The 17,775-nt window shown below is 37.4% G+C and overlaps 1 protein-coding gene across 6 annotated transcripts in view; it reads right to left on the bottom strand.

The window, feature by feature from the left end:
- The window catches only part of FMN1 (formin 1), a 200,199-nt gene that overhangs the window by 112,191 nt on the left and 70,233 nt on the right, over positions 1 to 17,775 (bottom strand). For 3 of the 6 annotated variants that reach the window (XM_074584990.1, XM_074584991.1, XM_074584994.1), the window contains 2 exons: positions 16,279 to 16,311; positions 4,571 to 4,632 (listed from right to left, as the gene is read on the bottom strand). In XM_074584990.1, the coding sequence (XP_074441091.1) occupies positions 4,571 to 4,632; positions 16,279 to 16,311 (95 nt within the window). The remainder of the gene's footprint in view (positions 1 to 4,570; positions 4,633 to 16,278; positions 16,312 to 17,775) is intronic. The other 3 variants (XM_074584992.1, XM_074584993.1, XM_074584995.1) reach the window with 1 other exon arrangement.

The following is a 17,775-nucleotide window of genomic DNA, read 5'->3' as shown; positions in this document are numbered from 1 at the left end:
CTACAGAATCAGCACCAACCCTCTACAGAATCAGCACCAACCCTTTCAGTTTGACAGTATGGGTAAAACCCTGGTTGTAGTCTGGGTATTCCATTTGAAGTTTATAGGAAATTAATATAGCAATAACAAATCTTAAAGAATTAAAATCCATTAGGAATTTCATTCACATAGTCAAGGAGAAAAATAACTGCCAAAAGAAACAGTACAGAAGTATAGGACACTTCCTATTGCTAATGAGTAAAGAGATCTCTCACTTAAAAGCCACTATATGTAGGTTTCAAGGGACAGATTCTGGGTAACTTTACTTGCTTTTACCTTCAAAGCACAGTTTAATAATTTTTTGAGAACCATCCCCTACATCTGCTTTCCAGGGCTCCTTGAGATTTTTCTAGGCATTTTAGGAATAACAAACAATAAGGGTCTCACTACTAATCTTTTACAGAGAAGATATGATGATCAACCTTCATAAATATATGACATGGGATTTGGATCAGTTTGCAAAAGAGCTGGTTCAGAGAAATTTCCTTTCCTTCAGTGCATAGTACAAAATCACATTTAACCCAAGCACTTCCAATAGTTGGGATACCTACCACCACATTTTTCTGTTATACCCTTAAAGAATAAAATGCAACAAGTTATTACATTAAATGACAACACCAATTTTACTTCCTTATACATTCCCATATGAAATTTTATAATGTAAAGTTCCATATGTACAGCAGTATGTAGTAATTCTTTTTTTTAAATCTTAAAATATATCTTTTCCCTTCCTCCAAGTAATGAAAAGCCACAAGAAAGAGAGTATACAGACAATGCCTGGCCTTCTCTAATGCATTCCATTTCAGCAGTGCAAAAGCTGGTAACATAAAGAATGAACAAAAATCATGTCCCTTTGCTGTTATATTTAAATATTCAGACGAAGCGATTTCAGGGAAAAGCAATAATTTTTAAATTAATCATAACATCAAAAAAAACAACTCCTTTGAAATTAAAGACAAAATAATAAAGTCTAACAACAGAGATGCAGAGAAAAAATTTTGTTTTTAAAAATGTTTGAACATCAGGGACACAGAAGAAAGAACCTCTTAAAGCAGACAGGCTATAAAAAAAGGGTAAGAATATGTTTGAAAGGACACCCTTTCATTTAGAAGCAGAACTAACAATTTATAATTTACCAAAGCAGCAGGACCATGTAGCAGCATTTGACCCCCAGATTTCATCCACTATAAAAAATAACATGCTGCAGTAAGATTTGACATCCTCTTCACAAAATCAATAACTCAGTGTTGACCTTCTTTGGACACAGGACATATTAAGAATATAGGAATTCAATATTTTCAGCCTAAATGTTTCTTAGACTATTATTCTGGCACTACATAGGAATTTTCACATGGCATTCTACACATTCCAGAGAAATAAACAGCTCCAAAACAACTGTACTAACAAAAAGGATGCATCTGTGATGGGTCACACTCTAGTACAAGCAATTCATTGTCAAGGACATACAGAAAAAGAACAGGAACACTACTCAGACGGCACAGCATTCAGAAGTCCCGGAAGCATGTGATGTTATAATTTATTCATCAGTACTATATACCATAACCTGCGTGCAGATTCCATTTCAGGAAACCCTTAAAACACTAATTGCTGGAAATGGCATACTAGGGAAACATTTCTCAGTAATTTAGTCACTATTCATCTTTTATGAACCTGATGACTTACACCACGCTGGGCTGAGGTCCAAAAATCAAGCAGCACACTGTTGAAGGGGCATGGAGCAGTGGTAGTAGAAGCAACAAGGAAGAGACAATGAAGACACTCAGACTTGCAAAAAAACCGAAATCAAAACAAAAAGCACCATACAGGAAGCAGGCATTAGCCTCACACTCTGTATTATATGTGTGCTAGCTTGCATTTCTCTGTGCTGAATTTTAAGAGATGCTGCACACACCAGAGACTCTTTGCCTGTCCTGTCCTGTCCACTCTTCAAGCTGCTACCATCATTCCACCTCTGTCCACTCAAAGACCTCACTGAGCTTTCTCAACTTCATAGGTTTTACGACCGTTCTGTCCTGGCCTTTGGGCAGACACAAAGATTTAAATACTCTGTGTAATACAAATACTGTACTTTTTCTAGTCTCATGATTGCTATATGTGATTTGCCTAATGACGTGGTTGATGTATCACTATACTGTATTATCAGACTTCCTGTGTTAGTAAATTTGGGTTTTTCCATTCTATTTGCTTTAATGACGACAAAGAAAATACGGAATGTTTTGTACTTGATGACTTGTATACTAGGGATTTAGCATATGGACCTATGTACTCAGGGAGCTGGCGGTAGAACTCACCAAGCCTCTCTCCATTTTTTGTCAACAATCCTGGTCAACAGGGCAGGTATCAGATGACTGGAGGGTGGCTAATGTGACGCCCATCTACAAGAAGGGTCGGAAGGAGGATCCGGGGAACTACAGGCCTGTCAGCTTGACCTCGGTAGCAGGAAAGGTCATGGAGAGGATCATCTTGAGTGAGCTCTCACGGCCAAGTGCAGGGCAGCCGAGGGATCAGGGCCAGCCTGCATGGGTTTAGGAAAGGGAGGTCCTGCTTAACCAATCTGATCTCTTTCTATGACCATGTGACCCGCCTTCTGGGTGCAGGGAAGGCTGTGGACGTTGTCTATCTGGATTTTGGTAAGGCCTTTGACAGCGTCCCCCACAGCATTCTCCTGGAGAAGCTGGCGAATCATGGCATAGACAAGTGTACTCTTCACTGGGTTAAAAACTGGCTGGATGGTCGTGCCCAGAGAGTTGTGATTAATGGGGTGAAATCCTCTTGGCGGCCGGTCACCAGTGGTGTCCCTCAGGGCTCAGTTTTGGGGCCAGTTTTGTTTAATATCTTTATCAATGATCTGGATGAGGGGATTGAGTGCACCCTCAGTAAGTTTGCATATGACACCAAACTAGGTGGGAGTGTTGATCTGCTTGAGGGTAGGAAGGCTCTACAGAGGAACATGGACAGGCTGGATCAATGGGCCAAGGTCAATTGTATGAGGTTTAATAAGGCCAAGTGCTGGGTCCTGCATTTCGGTCACAACAACCCCAAGCAACGCTACAGGCTTGGGGAAGAGTGGCTGGAAAGCTGCCCGGCAGAAAAGGACCTGGGGGTGCTGGTGGACGGCCAGCTTAACATGAGCCAGCAGTATGCCCAGGTGGCCAAGGCGGCCAACAGCATCCTGGCCTGTATCAGGAGTAGCGTGGCCAGCAGGAGCAGGGAAGTGATTGTGCCTCTGTACTTGGCACTGGTGAGGCCTCACCGCGAGTCCTGTGTTCAGTTCTGGGCCCCTCTGTACAAGAGGGACGTTGAAGTGCTGGAACGTGTCCAGAGGAGAGCTACCAGGCTGGTGAGGGGTCTGGAGACCAGGTCATATGAGGAGAGGCTGAGGGAGCTGGGCATGTTTAGCTTGGAGAAGAGGAGGCTGAGGGGAGACCTCATTGCCCTCTACAACTACCTGAAAGGAGGTTGTAGAGAGGTGGGTGTTGGCCGCTTCTCCCAGGTGAATAATGACAGGACCAGAGGAAATGGTCTGAAGTTGCAGCAGGGGAGGTTTAGATTAGATATTAGGAAGAATCACTTTACTGAAAGAGTGGTCAGGCACTGGAACAGCCTGCCCAGGGAGGTGGTTGAGTCTCCATCCCTAGAGGTATTTAAGAAATGTGTAGATTTGGCACTTCAGGGCATGCTCTAGTGGCCGAGATTGTAGGGGGTTTTTTTGTGTGTATATGGTTGGACTCCATGATCTCAAAGTCCTCTCCAACCATGAAGATTCTATGATTCTACGATTCTATATTAGAACACAGTGCAGCTATGCTTGAAAGTATATCACAATTGGCAAGAAAAGGATATGCTGTTAATTTTTCTTTAAACTAGGGCTGCTTAACAAATTCACTTTAAGTTATACTGCCCTTTAAGCTACTGATTTTATGATAAAAAACTTCCTGTAATATTTCACTTTGCTTAGAAGAGTCTCTCATGCCAAGGGGAAGTGAGTTCTAATATTAAATTTTATTATTTTTGATTTTGACAATTAGACTGTTGGTCTAGTTTACACTTACAAAACCAGAAAGCAATAAAGACTGTTCAATATAAAATTTCAGAGAGTCTCACAAATGGAATTACTATGCTTATTTTTCAGTCTAAAATTACAGAAAACTGCTTCTACAGAAGCATGTTCCACTGAGAAGGAGTAGTTAAATGCCAGTGCCTTAATATAATAAACAAACGTAAAATTGCTGAGTTAGAGCAAAGAACTTAAGAGTTAAGCAAGAAGCAAAACTACGAAGGTGAAACATGTAAAACTGTTTTTTGGCATCATATACGAGTGCATGAAATTTAGAGAGAGTATGGATTTTAACTAGATTAATTTTAACTGAGTTGGCAGTCAACTGAAAACATCTTTTAGAAAGAAACAACTAAATTCTTAACATTTGAGGGAAAGTCTATGTTTGCACTACTTAAATCTGTAAAATGCACTCAAGCCAGAGAAAGAAGAAAAATCATTACAAAAGTATACCTTTAATGTTTCAATTTCTTCTTTGTGTTCCCTCTTTAAATGCAAAATGGCAGCTTGGTACTCTGTAAAAATAAAAATGTACATTCCATTAGAGTCAGAAAACAACGTGCCATCTTCAGCACAGTATATTTCACACAACACCACTGGGCCCAGAATGCAGATGTCGGCTCCCAAATAAAAGACTGTTTAGAATGGTGATGGAAAAGAAAACCCGAACACAGTAATTAGCATTATTTTCTAAGACCACATGACCACACTTTCCATGGTGTTTCTGAGAGGAGAGGATAAAGCGAAGAGGTCTTCCATGCCGAGAGGCGAAAATGGGGGGAAGATGCGTCAGACTGAAATAACAGGAGGAAGCTAGTTTTGCTTAACTTTACAGATAAATGTAGAGCTGATATTATGACATACACATGCATGCACACGCACAGCCCTGAATTCTAAAAAAACATGCATTAAATACAATGATTTAAACTGAACTGTAAACATACAATCACTATACACAGGCAAATTGGATAACAGAGCAATCACAAATACAAATAAAGACCTGGAAAAGTACCCAACAGCAAGAGGTACAAAGAATTCCTTGTCTATATTCTATCAGATGAAGATTAATCACAGAGATTAAGTACCTTCACAGGGTACTAAATAGCTCTTCCATTTAGAGAGAATATAACAAAATCCAAAGTATAATAAAATTTAAAGCATGAAACTTAAAGCCAGAGAAATTTAAATCAGCAATGAAAAAATCAGGAGGCTGGGCATTGTTTACACAGGTTTAGTGATGGCTGTAATGTTAAGGTGTAGAGTTACCAAATGAATCTCTAGAACCTGGGTCTCATGCTACAGTTTCCCTCAATCCATACCATGGCTGCATTTGGCCAGACAAAGAAAGACAAGACCTTCCATTACAGCTGCGTAATGACTTAAGAGAAGCCTGTCTTCTGTAAGACATTGCCCCAGAAGCTACAGCCCTCCTAAACAAGCAACTGGAGTTCATTCTTAGACCATCGAAGCCCCACTTCTATCTGCTTCCAAATCAAAATTCATCCGAAAGTGTATTTCCAGTTCCCTGGCTTGGCTTCTGCTTCCTTGACTAGAAAAGGAATTAAAACCTAATTTAAACAAGGACTGAAAATAGTCCAAAGACTTGAAATTTTACTGTCAATGTTCTTTAACTCTATGGGGTTTGTATGGTCCCTAGAATAATAGAACCAATAATACGGCATTAGAACATCGAAGCATGGACCAAAGCACCAGAACAGGACAATATTCCACTGGTTAGGTGCTTTTTTTTTTTTCTTCTTTTTATCTTTTTTCTCTTGAGAGCACATGGAGGAAAGACAAAAGATAACCTGGTCATCACCCTGAAATCTGTATGATACGGAAGCTTGTAATTAATGCAAAGCTATTTTTTTTCAAACACAGGTGAAGCTATATGCAAGCAGTTGTTTTGATATACAAAATCAAAAGGAAAAGGGATTTATATTTTTCAAGACACAAAGTAAAAGCTTGGGTGATTCCAACTAGTAATAATATCTATCTAAACTATTCCTTCCTCTCTAATGGGCCTCTACTTAGAGCTTTCCAGCATGGGAAAATTGCCTGACTGCTCTGCTGGAATCACAACCGGATAGGTTTATGGACTTTTAGATTTTCTGTTGTTAATTCCTTTGACTGGTTGATATTCCCTCCGGATACAGGCTCAGCTTATCCATTCACCTAAACAGGACTTAACAAAACAGTTGCCTCAGGTCCCCAGAAAGAGTTGTGACCCTTCTGGCACCTCAGCTGGTTAAGCGCTTACTCAGTTTGCAAGGCATGAACCTTATGAACATCCTGACTTGAAGTTTAGCTCTTTAAGATCACATGATAACTGAAGCAAACAACAGGCTTTGAAAATGCTGCTAACAATCAGTTCTTAGTTTGGCTAACAGAAGGATACAGATCTGTCTTAACAACAGATCTACTTTCTGTGTGGGACTGCACAATGTGTGACATTCTTTGGGATTTGGGTAAGAGAGTCATAGTTCACATATGCTGACACAGACCTGCACTGGCACCAAAAGCAGATTTTTGACCATGTCCACCCATTTCCCAACCCTCTGTTGCTTTTTTTATTATCTTGGCACAAATGTTTGTGCAGTCAGAGAATGATGGAAGAACTCCTATGGATGAAACCTAACACAGCATAAAAAGTTAAAAAAAATTTTAAAAATTAAGCGTATGTCATTTTTGTGACAGATATTTTGCGAGACACCATCATTTTAAGTTGGTATGTGTTTTTCATTACTTCTCCTAGCTGAAAGCTCCAAAATAAATTCTAGAGATTGCTTTGTTTAATCTTTGTTCCAAAGCAGAGGTAAGATAGAGAATAGCAATTATTTTATGGTTTGTTCATTCCTTAAAAATATACTTAGAAAGCACTAGATTATAAGAATTAATAGACCTAATTCATTACCTAAACCACTGATACTGCATAAAAGAAAATGTATCATAAATAGATTCACTGTAACATATTTAATAGATTGTCTACTATGCAATAAACTGACATTCTACAGCATAAGCTTTTGTTTCTTTATACCATTGTATTTCTTTTTTAACTAGAAGAAACTATCTATTGGATAGAAGCTGATATCCGGCAAAGTTCAATTCAAAGCAAACATCTATTTTTGTGTGTAAGATACAGTGAAAAAGAAATCACATCACAATTATAGTTTTGTATAGTACAAAGTGATTCATGTCCATTCCTTTCATATTTTTGGTGAAATCACCTTAATTTGGTATAAATCTACACAGATAGTTAACATACCGAGAAAATATCCTGCACATAGAGATGGCAATCTGAATCTTTAAAACACTGAAGAATTTGACTAGAAAAGTTAATTGCATCCATGTAATTCCAAAAATCAGTTTCCAAACATACTGGCAACAGAATAATGAAGTTTAATTATGCAATGGTGTTCGCATGCTGCTTTGGATGGTGCTGTAAAATCACAACAGCAAAGTAAACAATAATGACATGTTAATGGAAAAAACTGCACTGTGAACAAAGTATAGGTCAGGCTTCATAAATTACTGAGTTCTTAAATTCCATTTAACTCACAAAACAGATTCATCTGGTACAGAAACAATCCAGAAATACCGTAAACTCTAAATTATCAATGAGTGATTTGTCTAGGTTACAAATTAACTATGCCAGAGTTTAAGAAGTATGATAGTGCTCTGTGTGTAGCCTGCCTTATTCTTGCATAATGATTTTAACTCATCCAGCCTGATTAGTTAAGAGACATGAACATATGTGGATAGTTCTCAGAGCCAGATAAGATATAACATTGCAACTGGACTGTATGGTCTCCCACTTACTGGTACCGCAATACCTCAAGGACCTTCAAGACTGACATGGAAATATAGCTTCTAACCACAGAACCACAGAATGCCTGAGGTTGGAAGGGACCTCTGGAGGTCATCTGGTCCAACCCCACCCCTACTCCCTCACCCTCCTAGAACTGGTTGCCCAGGACCAGCTTTTGAATGCTTCCACAAACCTCCATCCTCGTCACCCTCTGGGCAACCTGTGCCAGTGCTCAGTCATCCCACAGTGAGGAAGTGTTTCCTGATGTTTAGCTGGACCTTTCTGTGCTTCAATGTGTGCTCACTGGGCACTGTCACTGGGCACCACTGAAAAGAGCCTGGCTCCCTATTCTTTACACCCTACTTTATAGATCCAAGCTGATCTTGTGTCACAATGTGACTCTTTACTGTATTCCATGACAGCACATCCCCTAGTTTGTGTAATGTCGGGGGGGTTGTATTTTCTGAGGTTTTAAAGTCTTTCATTACGCTGGTTAACAGAAGGCTGATTATACAAACATCCTATTGTACTTGCCTGGTCTCCAAAGAGCCTGTTGGGAAGACAGTGGCTATAGGGCATAAATAAGTTAGCTACCTCTAACACAGATATTACTCTGAAGGGCTTTTGAAACAAACAAATTCGATACAAATCAGATGGCAAGTGCTCCTATCCTGAAAAATGACCACAAGCAAATTAGGATTTCATTACTGAGAAAACAATTAAAAATGTTAGTCCTTTACATAAGGCAAACAGGCACGCAAGTAAACAATCTCACTGCACAGATTCATCTCCAACCAGCTCTAACTCTACATTTTCATTTACTACTTCTAATTCACTACTTTTCCCTTTGTTTTGAGATGACTCCAACCAAGAAAACTCTAGTAAATGATGGAATTTGTTGCCCATTCGGGCATACTCTTTACTTACGCAACTTCAGTCAATAATTATAACCCACTGCAGCTAAAGCAAACGTTTATAAAACTGGATGTTTTTTTCTAAGATAGTGAGATAAAGCAGATATACATTATAAAGTCTTAAACCAATACAAATATTTGTTACATCTGCTAGTAGTTGGCAATGTATTTTAAAATACCAGGTTAGCGAAAAATGTTTCACTACTTTTTTTTTTTAAGTAACATGAAAGTTGGCAAAGGACACAGGAAGCTGAACAGAGGTATCGAAAATGAAAGATATAGTGACATGACAGTACAAGACTTTCCTTCTCTATGCTGTTGTTGGAAAAATAAATCAGTTACTAATTGTAAGAAAAAACAACAACCAACCCTCCTTACTGTGAAACTTAAATTTCCATTTACTCCCATGTTTTTCCATGCCATGTGTATTGTGCATCCGATGCGCAACTTACACCAACATTAAACCACAAAGATCCTCCCTTCACATAGAAGTAGGACAGAGAGATGACTGTGGTCTAGATCAAATCACTTTTCCAAGTTCTGAGTTCTATCCAGATCACTTTCAGGGGAATAGGTATTACTCTATGAAGGTACCTGGGGGCTATCCAGTCAATCAGATTTTACAGAAAAGCTGTACTAAGCATAATAGGGGGAAAAATAGCTACATAAGTAAAATAAAATATCTACTTTGGGAAGATAAGCTCACTGTAGACCATTAAAGCAGCAGGATGCTGGAAAAAGGAGACGAAGCTCTTACCTGAAACTGATTCAATTTCCAGAAGACACTCCAAAGTGCAGTGAATTAAGCAAAAACTTCTTTCTTTGGGATTATCCATGTCACATATTTCTAATTTACAGAGGTTTGGGGACACAATGCAAAGCCTATTTTTGTTCTTATTTCTACAGGCCCCTGAAGAGGTAAACTGAGAAGTGCCACAATGCAGAGCGGTGCAAGTGTGAAATAGAAATCATTGTGTTTCATAGTGAACAAAATTATATCTCTGTTGAGAGAAGCCAAAAGCCTGTTTTGCCTAGTATCCTGTCTCAGTAGCCAAAAAGGAGGTGTAAAAAATTAAAAACCAGCAAAAAGGTGGTAGTACTTTTCCAGCACACTTTTCCAGCAACCTGATCTGCAATTCAGGAACTTTCTAAATGAATGAAGTTGTTTGCATATTTAATAGATTGCAAGTGGATTCCTCATCCATGAATGTGCATTGCTGATTTTAAAACTCCTGCAAGCAGACAACATCCTGCAGCAAAGAATTAATTGCACGTTAGGTAAAGACCTTTTTGTTTATTTTGAATCTGCACCTGTTAGGTTCATTCATTTGATGTCTCTAGTTCCTGTGCTGGAAAAAACAGTGAACAACTGCTCACCATTTCCCCATTTGCTGTTTCTTGTGATTTTAGAGATCTCCATCATATGCTCCCTTGACTGATTCTTCTCCAGTTGAAAGAATATTAGTCTACATAGGCTTTCCTCATAAAGAACATGTTCCATATTGTTGATCAAAGTTGCCATCCTTCCCTCAACCTTTACGAGTTCTACTGTACCTTCTCTGAGTTGATAAAACTACAATTTCCCACGAAATCCAAAATGTGGACATTTATACAACAGCATTATGATGATCTAAATTTTATCTTCTGTTTCTTTCCTACTACTTCCCACCACTTTAGTTTCTTTTCGATCACTACCGAGCACTGAGCTGACATTTCCCAAGGTCTATTTTAACATCAAGGTCTTGTTTTTAAATAGTAATGATCACATCAGAGTTCATTATTCTCTATACGTATTTAGGATTTTTTCCTCAAGTGCACATCTTAATAGCTCTACATTTTGGATTTCCTTTGCCATTTTATTGTATAGTACCTTTTTTTTTTTTTTAATCCGCATGAAAAGAATTTGCATTCTGATGAAAGAATGCTAAATTTGCATTCAGGTTGTATCTTCACTACTCTCACTAACTTCCTATCAGCTGCAAGCTTCCCCTTCTCAAGTCTCACTTTTCCAGTTCATTTATGAATATGTGCAGATTGTTTACACTCTCAGCAAGTTTGATGACAACACAAAACTGGGAGGAGTGCCTGACAAGCTGTAGGGTCTTGCTGCCACTCTGAGGGACCCCAACAGGCTGGAGAAATGGGCTGACAGGAACCTCATGAAGTTCAACAAGGGGAAGCGCGAAGTCCTGCAGCTGGGTAGGAACCACCTGGGTAGGAACCAGGCACCAGTACATGCTGGGGGCCAATCGGCTGGAAAGCAGCTTTGCAGAAAAGGACCCGTGAGACACCAAATTGAACATGAGCCAGCAACGTGCACCTGCAGCAAAGGCTAACTGCGTCCTGGGTTGTGTTAGGAGGAGTCTTGCCAGCAGGTCAAGGGACATGATCCTTCCCCTCTACTCAGCAGTGGTGAGGCTAAACCTGGAGCGCTGTGTCCACTGCTGGGCTCCCCAGTACAGGAGAGATATGGAGCTTTTTTAAAACTAGCTCCATAAAAGCATTCCAATATTCACTGTACATTAAATGTACAGTGTAAAATTGTAAATTGGAAAATCATAATAGTCCTTTTTTTTGTATTGCTTGTTTGAAACAATATTCTCTACTATAGATAAATATAATTATGATGAAAACAAGAAAATTTGGAATAATTTCCATAGCGAGTAAATATATTACACATTCCAGTGACAAGAGAATAGATTTCTGATTTCTTGAAAATCTGCAGGAGATCGAGAAAATGTGAAATTAGCCACTTCCACTGGGTGGCAGTTTTGTACTGCATTAATAACATTTTTTTTTCTGAAGTCAAATTATAATTCATCAATTCATGGATATAGATATACTGTTCTTTTATTCTGGATGTGAACTTGGTATCTCATTAGGTTTTAATCTAGATTTTTATTTTAATACACTTTTTTATCTTACCTTTTTCCTAAAGATTAGCTTGTTAAATTTTATTTGATAGTAACACATGCATTTGAAATTTCCTTGTTCAACTCTATGTTTTTAGAAGGTGCTTGGGGAAAAAAACCCCACAATTTCTGGAGTGATCAACTAGACTAATGTCACGATGCTGTTCTGACACCCACAGATATAGTCAATATTAAAAAGCACCATAACTTTACTTCCAGTCATACTATATTTGGTTCTGCCTACACAGAAATTTGCTGCCTACACATCAAAATTAATTAGAAATAGTATTTTATCTGATTTTAAATATTTTAGCATTGAACACTGCAAAGATGGAACCACTGCAAGTCTGATAACATTCTTCCTTAGCTAACTTTGAGATTTGGTATAAGTCTGCTTCATGATTTTCAAGTATGCTGGCAATATGGATCATATAAAGACAATGTTGACTAGAAAGATATCAGTATATCAGGAAAAGAAATTTGGATCTAAAAGCAAGGATTTTTTTTAAAATATTTTCTTTATCATAAGGTACTACAACATTTGAAATGCTCCAGTTAAAGCATGGAATTAACATCTACAACAAAGTAATGGACTGCAAGAAGGAAATTATTATTGTGTTTTAATTAAATACCCGCTACAAAGAGAAAGCAACTCTGTGTCCTGTAGTTGCGTCAAACATAGTATGTAAAGAGATAAGAAAATTATTGTGGAAGCACAATGGAAAAGCTGAAGAAGCAAAACAAAACAATTAAAAATGCCTGAATAATTAAAATGGACAAGAGGTGAACAAAGGGCATTTTAGAATGCTCATTTTAAAATGCTCTAAGAAGGCAGAAATGGAATTCATTGTAGAATCACAGACATCGACTGTGTGAAAACAACAGAGTATCACCTAGTGTGAAAAAGTGGACAAATGCCTACAACCATTTATAGATCACATCTGCTGGAGCAAAGAGTGTATAGATACACTAAAGAACATTAGGGGTGTACAGGTACAACAGCAGAAGGTTTTATTCACATTCTTACGAACAGCAATTTAAAAACAAAAGTACCTGGAACCTAAAAAGTTGACAAATACCAAAACTTACATATGGAGAAAAAGGTAAGGCAATAGAGATTGTTTATTCTGATGTAAGTTACACAAAAAGCACGTACTTTTAAATATTAAATAAATAAATAAATAAATACCATTGTATTTCATAACTATGAGTTTTAAACTTTAACACAGAATAATCTGAAACAAAGGAAGATGTATTCAATATATTGGACTAATTTTTACAACAAGGTGTTTTCTAAAATTTTGGCCCTGAAAGCTAATCTAGCAAATAAAATGTGTAACACAGGACTGCTCAAATCTACCCTTAGCAATCATAAAACCCAAGTATCTAAAACATCAGCACATTCTAGTATTATTAGTCTTTTGATATCTGAATACGAATGACAGTCCATCAGTATCTGCCCCAACTGTTGAGCTTTAGCATTTATCCTGACCTTCTAGGATAAACATGGTCTCCAGGCAATACACCCTTAATTTCTGTGGGCCTGTTTGGGCCTGTGGATTCTACAGAGAAAGCTGACTACGCTATCGAGGTGTTAAGGATGCTGAACGGAGAGTTTGGTTTGTGCTGTCTTCTTTAACACTCACGGAATACCCAAATAATTACACATCTGATTTATTTAGTTACAAATGCAGAAGACCTTCAAAATCTGAACTACATATCTGTATGATCAGTAATATTGTTTACTGTGTTCAAGAAGTCGCGTGGGACAGAATTCCTTCACCTCAGAACCCCAGCTTTTTAGGGTACAGATGAGTGGTAGGATTTTCTTTTTCTGTTCCACAAACAATTCTAAGATGTTGTTTACTTATTTGTTCCATTGGAAAGGCGGGAAAAAAAGATTAGATTTTCATGGGATGGACAAATGTAATAGCTTGCTCGGTTGTCCAGTCTCCAAGCAGGCAGTAAATCATGACTGGCTTGAAACTCTAAATACGTAAGTGTTTCTAGGACCTCTGCACCACCACTAGAGTCCTGTAAGGTAGCACCTACCTCGAGTGAGGGAAATGGGAAATGCCAGCAACTGAATTGCCAGGGAGAGACGAGTCTGTCAGACCAGACTCTTCAGAAGTCCACTTGACAGCTTATATAGACAATGTAACTTTCCTACCCTAAGATCATTGATGGTATATGCAGGGAAATTCTAACAAATTCCAATATAAGTTGCTTTAATTAATGCAAAAATGTCTGAACACTGTTTTATTTCCTAAGAAGTATTCATGCAGCTGTTACCACCATGAGTGGACTCTCATTATGAAACTTCAAAGGGAACAGAACAGGGCTTCAAAGCGCTTTGGATTTATTTCTTCTAATATGATGTCCACTTGCATCATCATCTAAAGGGTGGTTCATGGTAGAATTAAGGACTAACTTGTTCTTCAGTGATATAATACATCAAGAGTTTATCCTGGTCATAAGGTTTGTTTATAAGTCTTGTAAAATAATCACATTAAATATTCACCGACAACAGCTAGTATTCCTAACTCGACTACAAAAAAGGATCAAAAAAAGAAAACAAATTTTAATCCTTGGAAAGTTTTAACTCAGCAGATTGCTATACCATAATTGTTTGAAAAGCGTGAGAACAGGAAACTGCTTAATGAATAAGCAAATAATTATCATCCACAAACAGTATAATGACAGTTTCTTAACTTACAGAAATAAAGGAGAAGACAGGCTAGAGATACTGAAGCAATACATTACACTAAAAGGAGGACTTAGAAAGAATTTCTTGTTCTTCAGACAGGATTTTTTCATCACTAGGGAGTTGGCATTTCATCATTTGAGAATGTCTTTAGGAAGCTTTTATTCAAGTATTTATTTCAGGAAAAAGGTAGATCAAAATTTCAGAGTACTTTATGTGCATTATGGATTATATATACTCAATACCATAAAAAGCAGCACATTTATAAAAAGTACACACGTTCACCACCTTCACGACACCAGAATGAAACTAGTCAGTCTTCATCTAAAATACCACAAAAATCCCCTGCTATCTCAGCTGCCACAGAAGGACCCTCAGAAGATGTTGCCTTCTCTCATTTCCACATACACAGAAAAATATAAATGCTTTGAAACATGCCTTATTCAGTTATGTCAGTTACCTCAGCAAGCAGTGACAAGTCATTGTAGAAAAAAAGAGGAATAGCATCAGAAAATCCTTTTTTAAGATAAACCGAATTCCAACTCAGCTTCAGCTAGTTAGCACACATTCGATAATAATTCAGTAATTCAAAGGAGCTATTCAAAAGGAGTTTCCAAGTCACGAGAGTTTGTACAAAATAAGTTCCTTAAGCTTATTTGAAATCCAACAATGGCCAGGGCTCTGCGTGTCCTGCTCTTGGTGGGACACAAAACTGAGCAAGAAAAGACACAGCAGACTATATCTGAAATAAACTTCCATGAATCAGGTTAGTGTCATTCATCCCCTTTCTTAAAGCATAATTAAATCTCGTTTTCCTTCAAAAGATATCCCTACTGATTCATTGCTAATGCCATTATCAGTCAGTATCTAATTAGCCCTCACACTTTTCAATGGGATTTTATTGTGTTTCTTTGTCAGTGTTAAATGTGCTCTTGTTTTGAATAATGACCAGTGTGCGTTCAAATACATCAAGGTTATGGAAAAGTAAAAAGCTATCACCCCTTTAATCCTTCCAAACTGACTAGTACTAAACTAGTAAACGGGGAAAATTTAGTTCTTGTACAAAAAGCTTCAGTTCCCATTTTTTATATGCAGTATTTATTCAAATCAGTAAAAGTATGCCGGTACAATATTTTTCATCATTTATTAATTCACTTCATCTTGTCTTTTTGCTGAACTTCAGCTGTTATCTCAGGTTTATATAAGATACACCTCACAATGGAGGACCATAGCCCACCAACTTGGAAAGAACTTTTCCAGCTCGGTTTTCACTACACCTACAGTCTTTGCTTCAAAGACTTTTAAAATAATCATGGCCAGATTATAAGTAGGCCAGCTATTAGGAATTGTCTCTATTAGGCCAGTTATTAGATTATCTCTAAAATGGGCTACATTTACCTAGAGTCTGCTCACAGACAAGAGAAAGGAGGAAAAAAAAAAGAAGTAGAAGAAGAGAAAGTAATACATCAGTTCTCAGTTGTGATGTCCTTCCAACCAGACTTCAAATCCTAGCTTTGCAAAATTTCACACTCAGCATTGTGGGATGGATCTGAAAGTCAAAGAAATCAATCTAAGTTCCACTCACTTTAGTGGGATGGCGGCCACTAAAATTGATGTAAGCTCAAATCTGAAAAAAATTCCTCATCTATAACTACGGAACTTCCGTAGTCTTTATTAAATTTTTAGTCCTAAACAGTGGTAGGTACTGCAGACTCTGCCTTTACCATTTTTATTCCATCAAGGAAAGGTAAATACTGCCTTTACAGTAACAAAAGAGACCAAAGACTAGACACAGACGGACAACATTACACTGTTCCACCCACCTGGTGGTCCCTCCTTGTAAAGCTTTAGGTGAGCTAGAGACAAAAGCATAAGTAAGATTGTATTTAAGCTTCACACAGGGAATTTATATTTTTACAGTCATTAAATACATATCTTAGCAGGGAGTCTAGCCGACTCCCTGCTTTCTACTCATTACTACAAACATATACCTCAGTCAGCATTTTCAGCTCCCATTTGTATTATTTTGTCTTGCAAAAAATTATCAACTGTTTATTAATTGCTTAATTTCTTAAGTGTTCCTAGATATTACCACTGCCCATCAAACCAAATCAAATCAAAATGAAATAGCAAGTATTTAAATAAATTTCTACCATGTAAAAAATCCCACGGACATTCCTTAGTGAACCACAGGCCACACGTAGTAACACTATGAAAACAAACTTGCAAATATCTCTATGAAGTTCTCAGCTCAATATATACACAGAATTGCATATCGAACACTGTATAATAATTAAATAATTTATCTTATTAATTCCTCAACATTTTCAATTGGAAATAACAATGGTGCTCACGCATTATTGTCTTTTCACGCTGCTTGTTAAGGCAAGGAGAGCAATTCAGATCAGAAAGCTTAGCCTCTTCTGACAGATTCATTCCATACAATCTGATTAGAAGACACAAGTTTGGGGTGGGAACTCTTTTCAAGAATTTGTCTGTTTGCTTTTTGTTTCTAAAACACGCACTTTTCAAAAAAATGATAGACTGTGCAATAACAATGGCCAATGTATGACATATACCACTGGGTAGTAGAAATAAAGCATATAAGATATTACTAATGGTTAGTGAAGTACAAGGTGTTCTTCACTGGCTTACAAAGAAAATACACATGCTAGCATGCATGTTTTTCCTTAATGCACAGAAAACCAAACATGAAATAAAACCTGGATGTTTTGGACAACCTATGTCATCTATGCAAATGTTTAATATATGTTCAGTTGTATAATCACAGAGAAATTATCTGAATTCAGAGCAGCAATAATGTTTACAAATATGCACAATACACGCTCATGTAAATCTTTGTCATGATACTGAGCAAGCTGCACTGTTCATCACCATTTGTAAAAGAAAAGGTACAAGCATTCACTAGTAAATCTAGTGACCTGAACATTTAACATACAATTTTGGCAATACTGGATGCTGTGGGTCACAATGTTTTGAATGGCAATTTTCATTCTCCAAAACTGTTGCAAAAAGCAAGTATACACACCCAAATATTATTCAGTACTATTCTATTTGTGTTCAAAACTGTGCTGTGCAAAAAATACTTTTTCTTCTTTAATAATAAAACAACTTATCTACTTGAAAAATTTTAAATAAAATCTTATATGAAAACCTTTTGCACAGAAACTTCCATAACTCGCATTTCAAATAAATTAGTTACTCCTCAAACTTTACATAACCAATTTAGGAACCTTCTCTGCCATGATCTCAAAACTTCAAGTAGAAAGCAGAAGCTTGAAAATAAATTACCTTCTTTG

This window comes from Larus michahellis, chromosome 4 (genome assembly GCF_964199755.1).
Source record: "Larus michahellis chromosome 4, bLarMic1.1, whole genome shotgun sequence".
Lineage (NCBI taxonomy): Eukaryota > Metazoa > Chordata > Aves > Charadriiformes > Laridae > Larus > Larus michahellis.
Note: the sequence above shows the minus strand (reverse complement) of the source record. Positions and strands in the feature narration are given on the sequence as shown.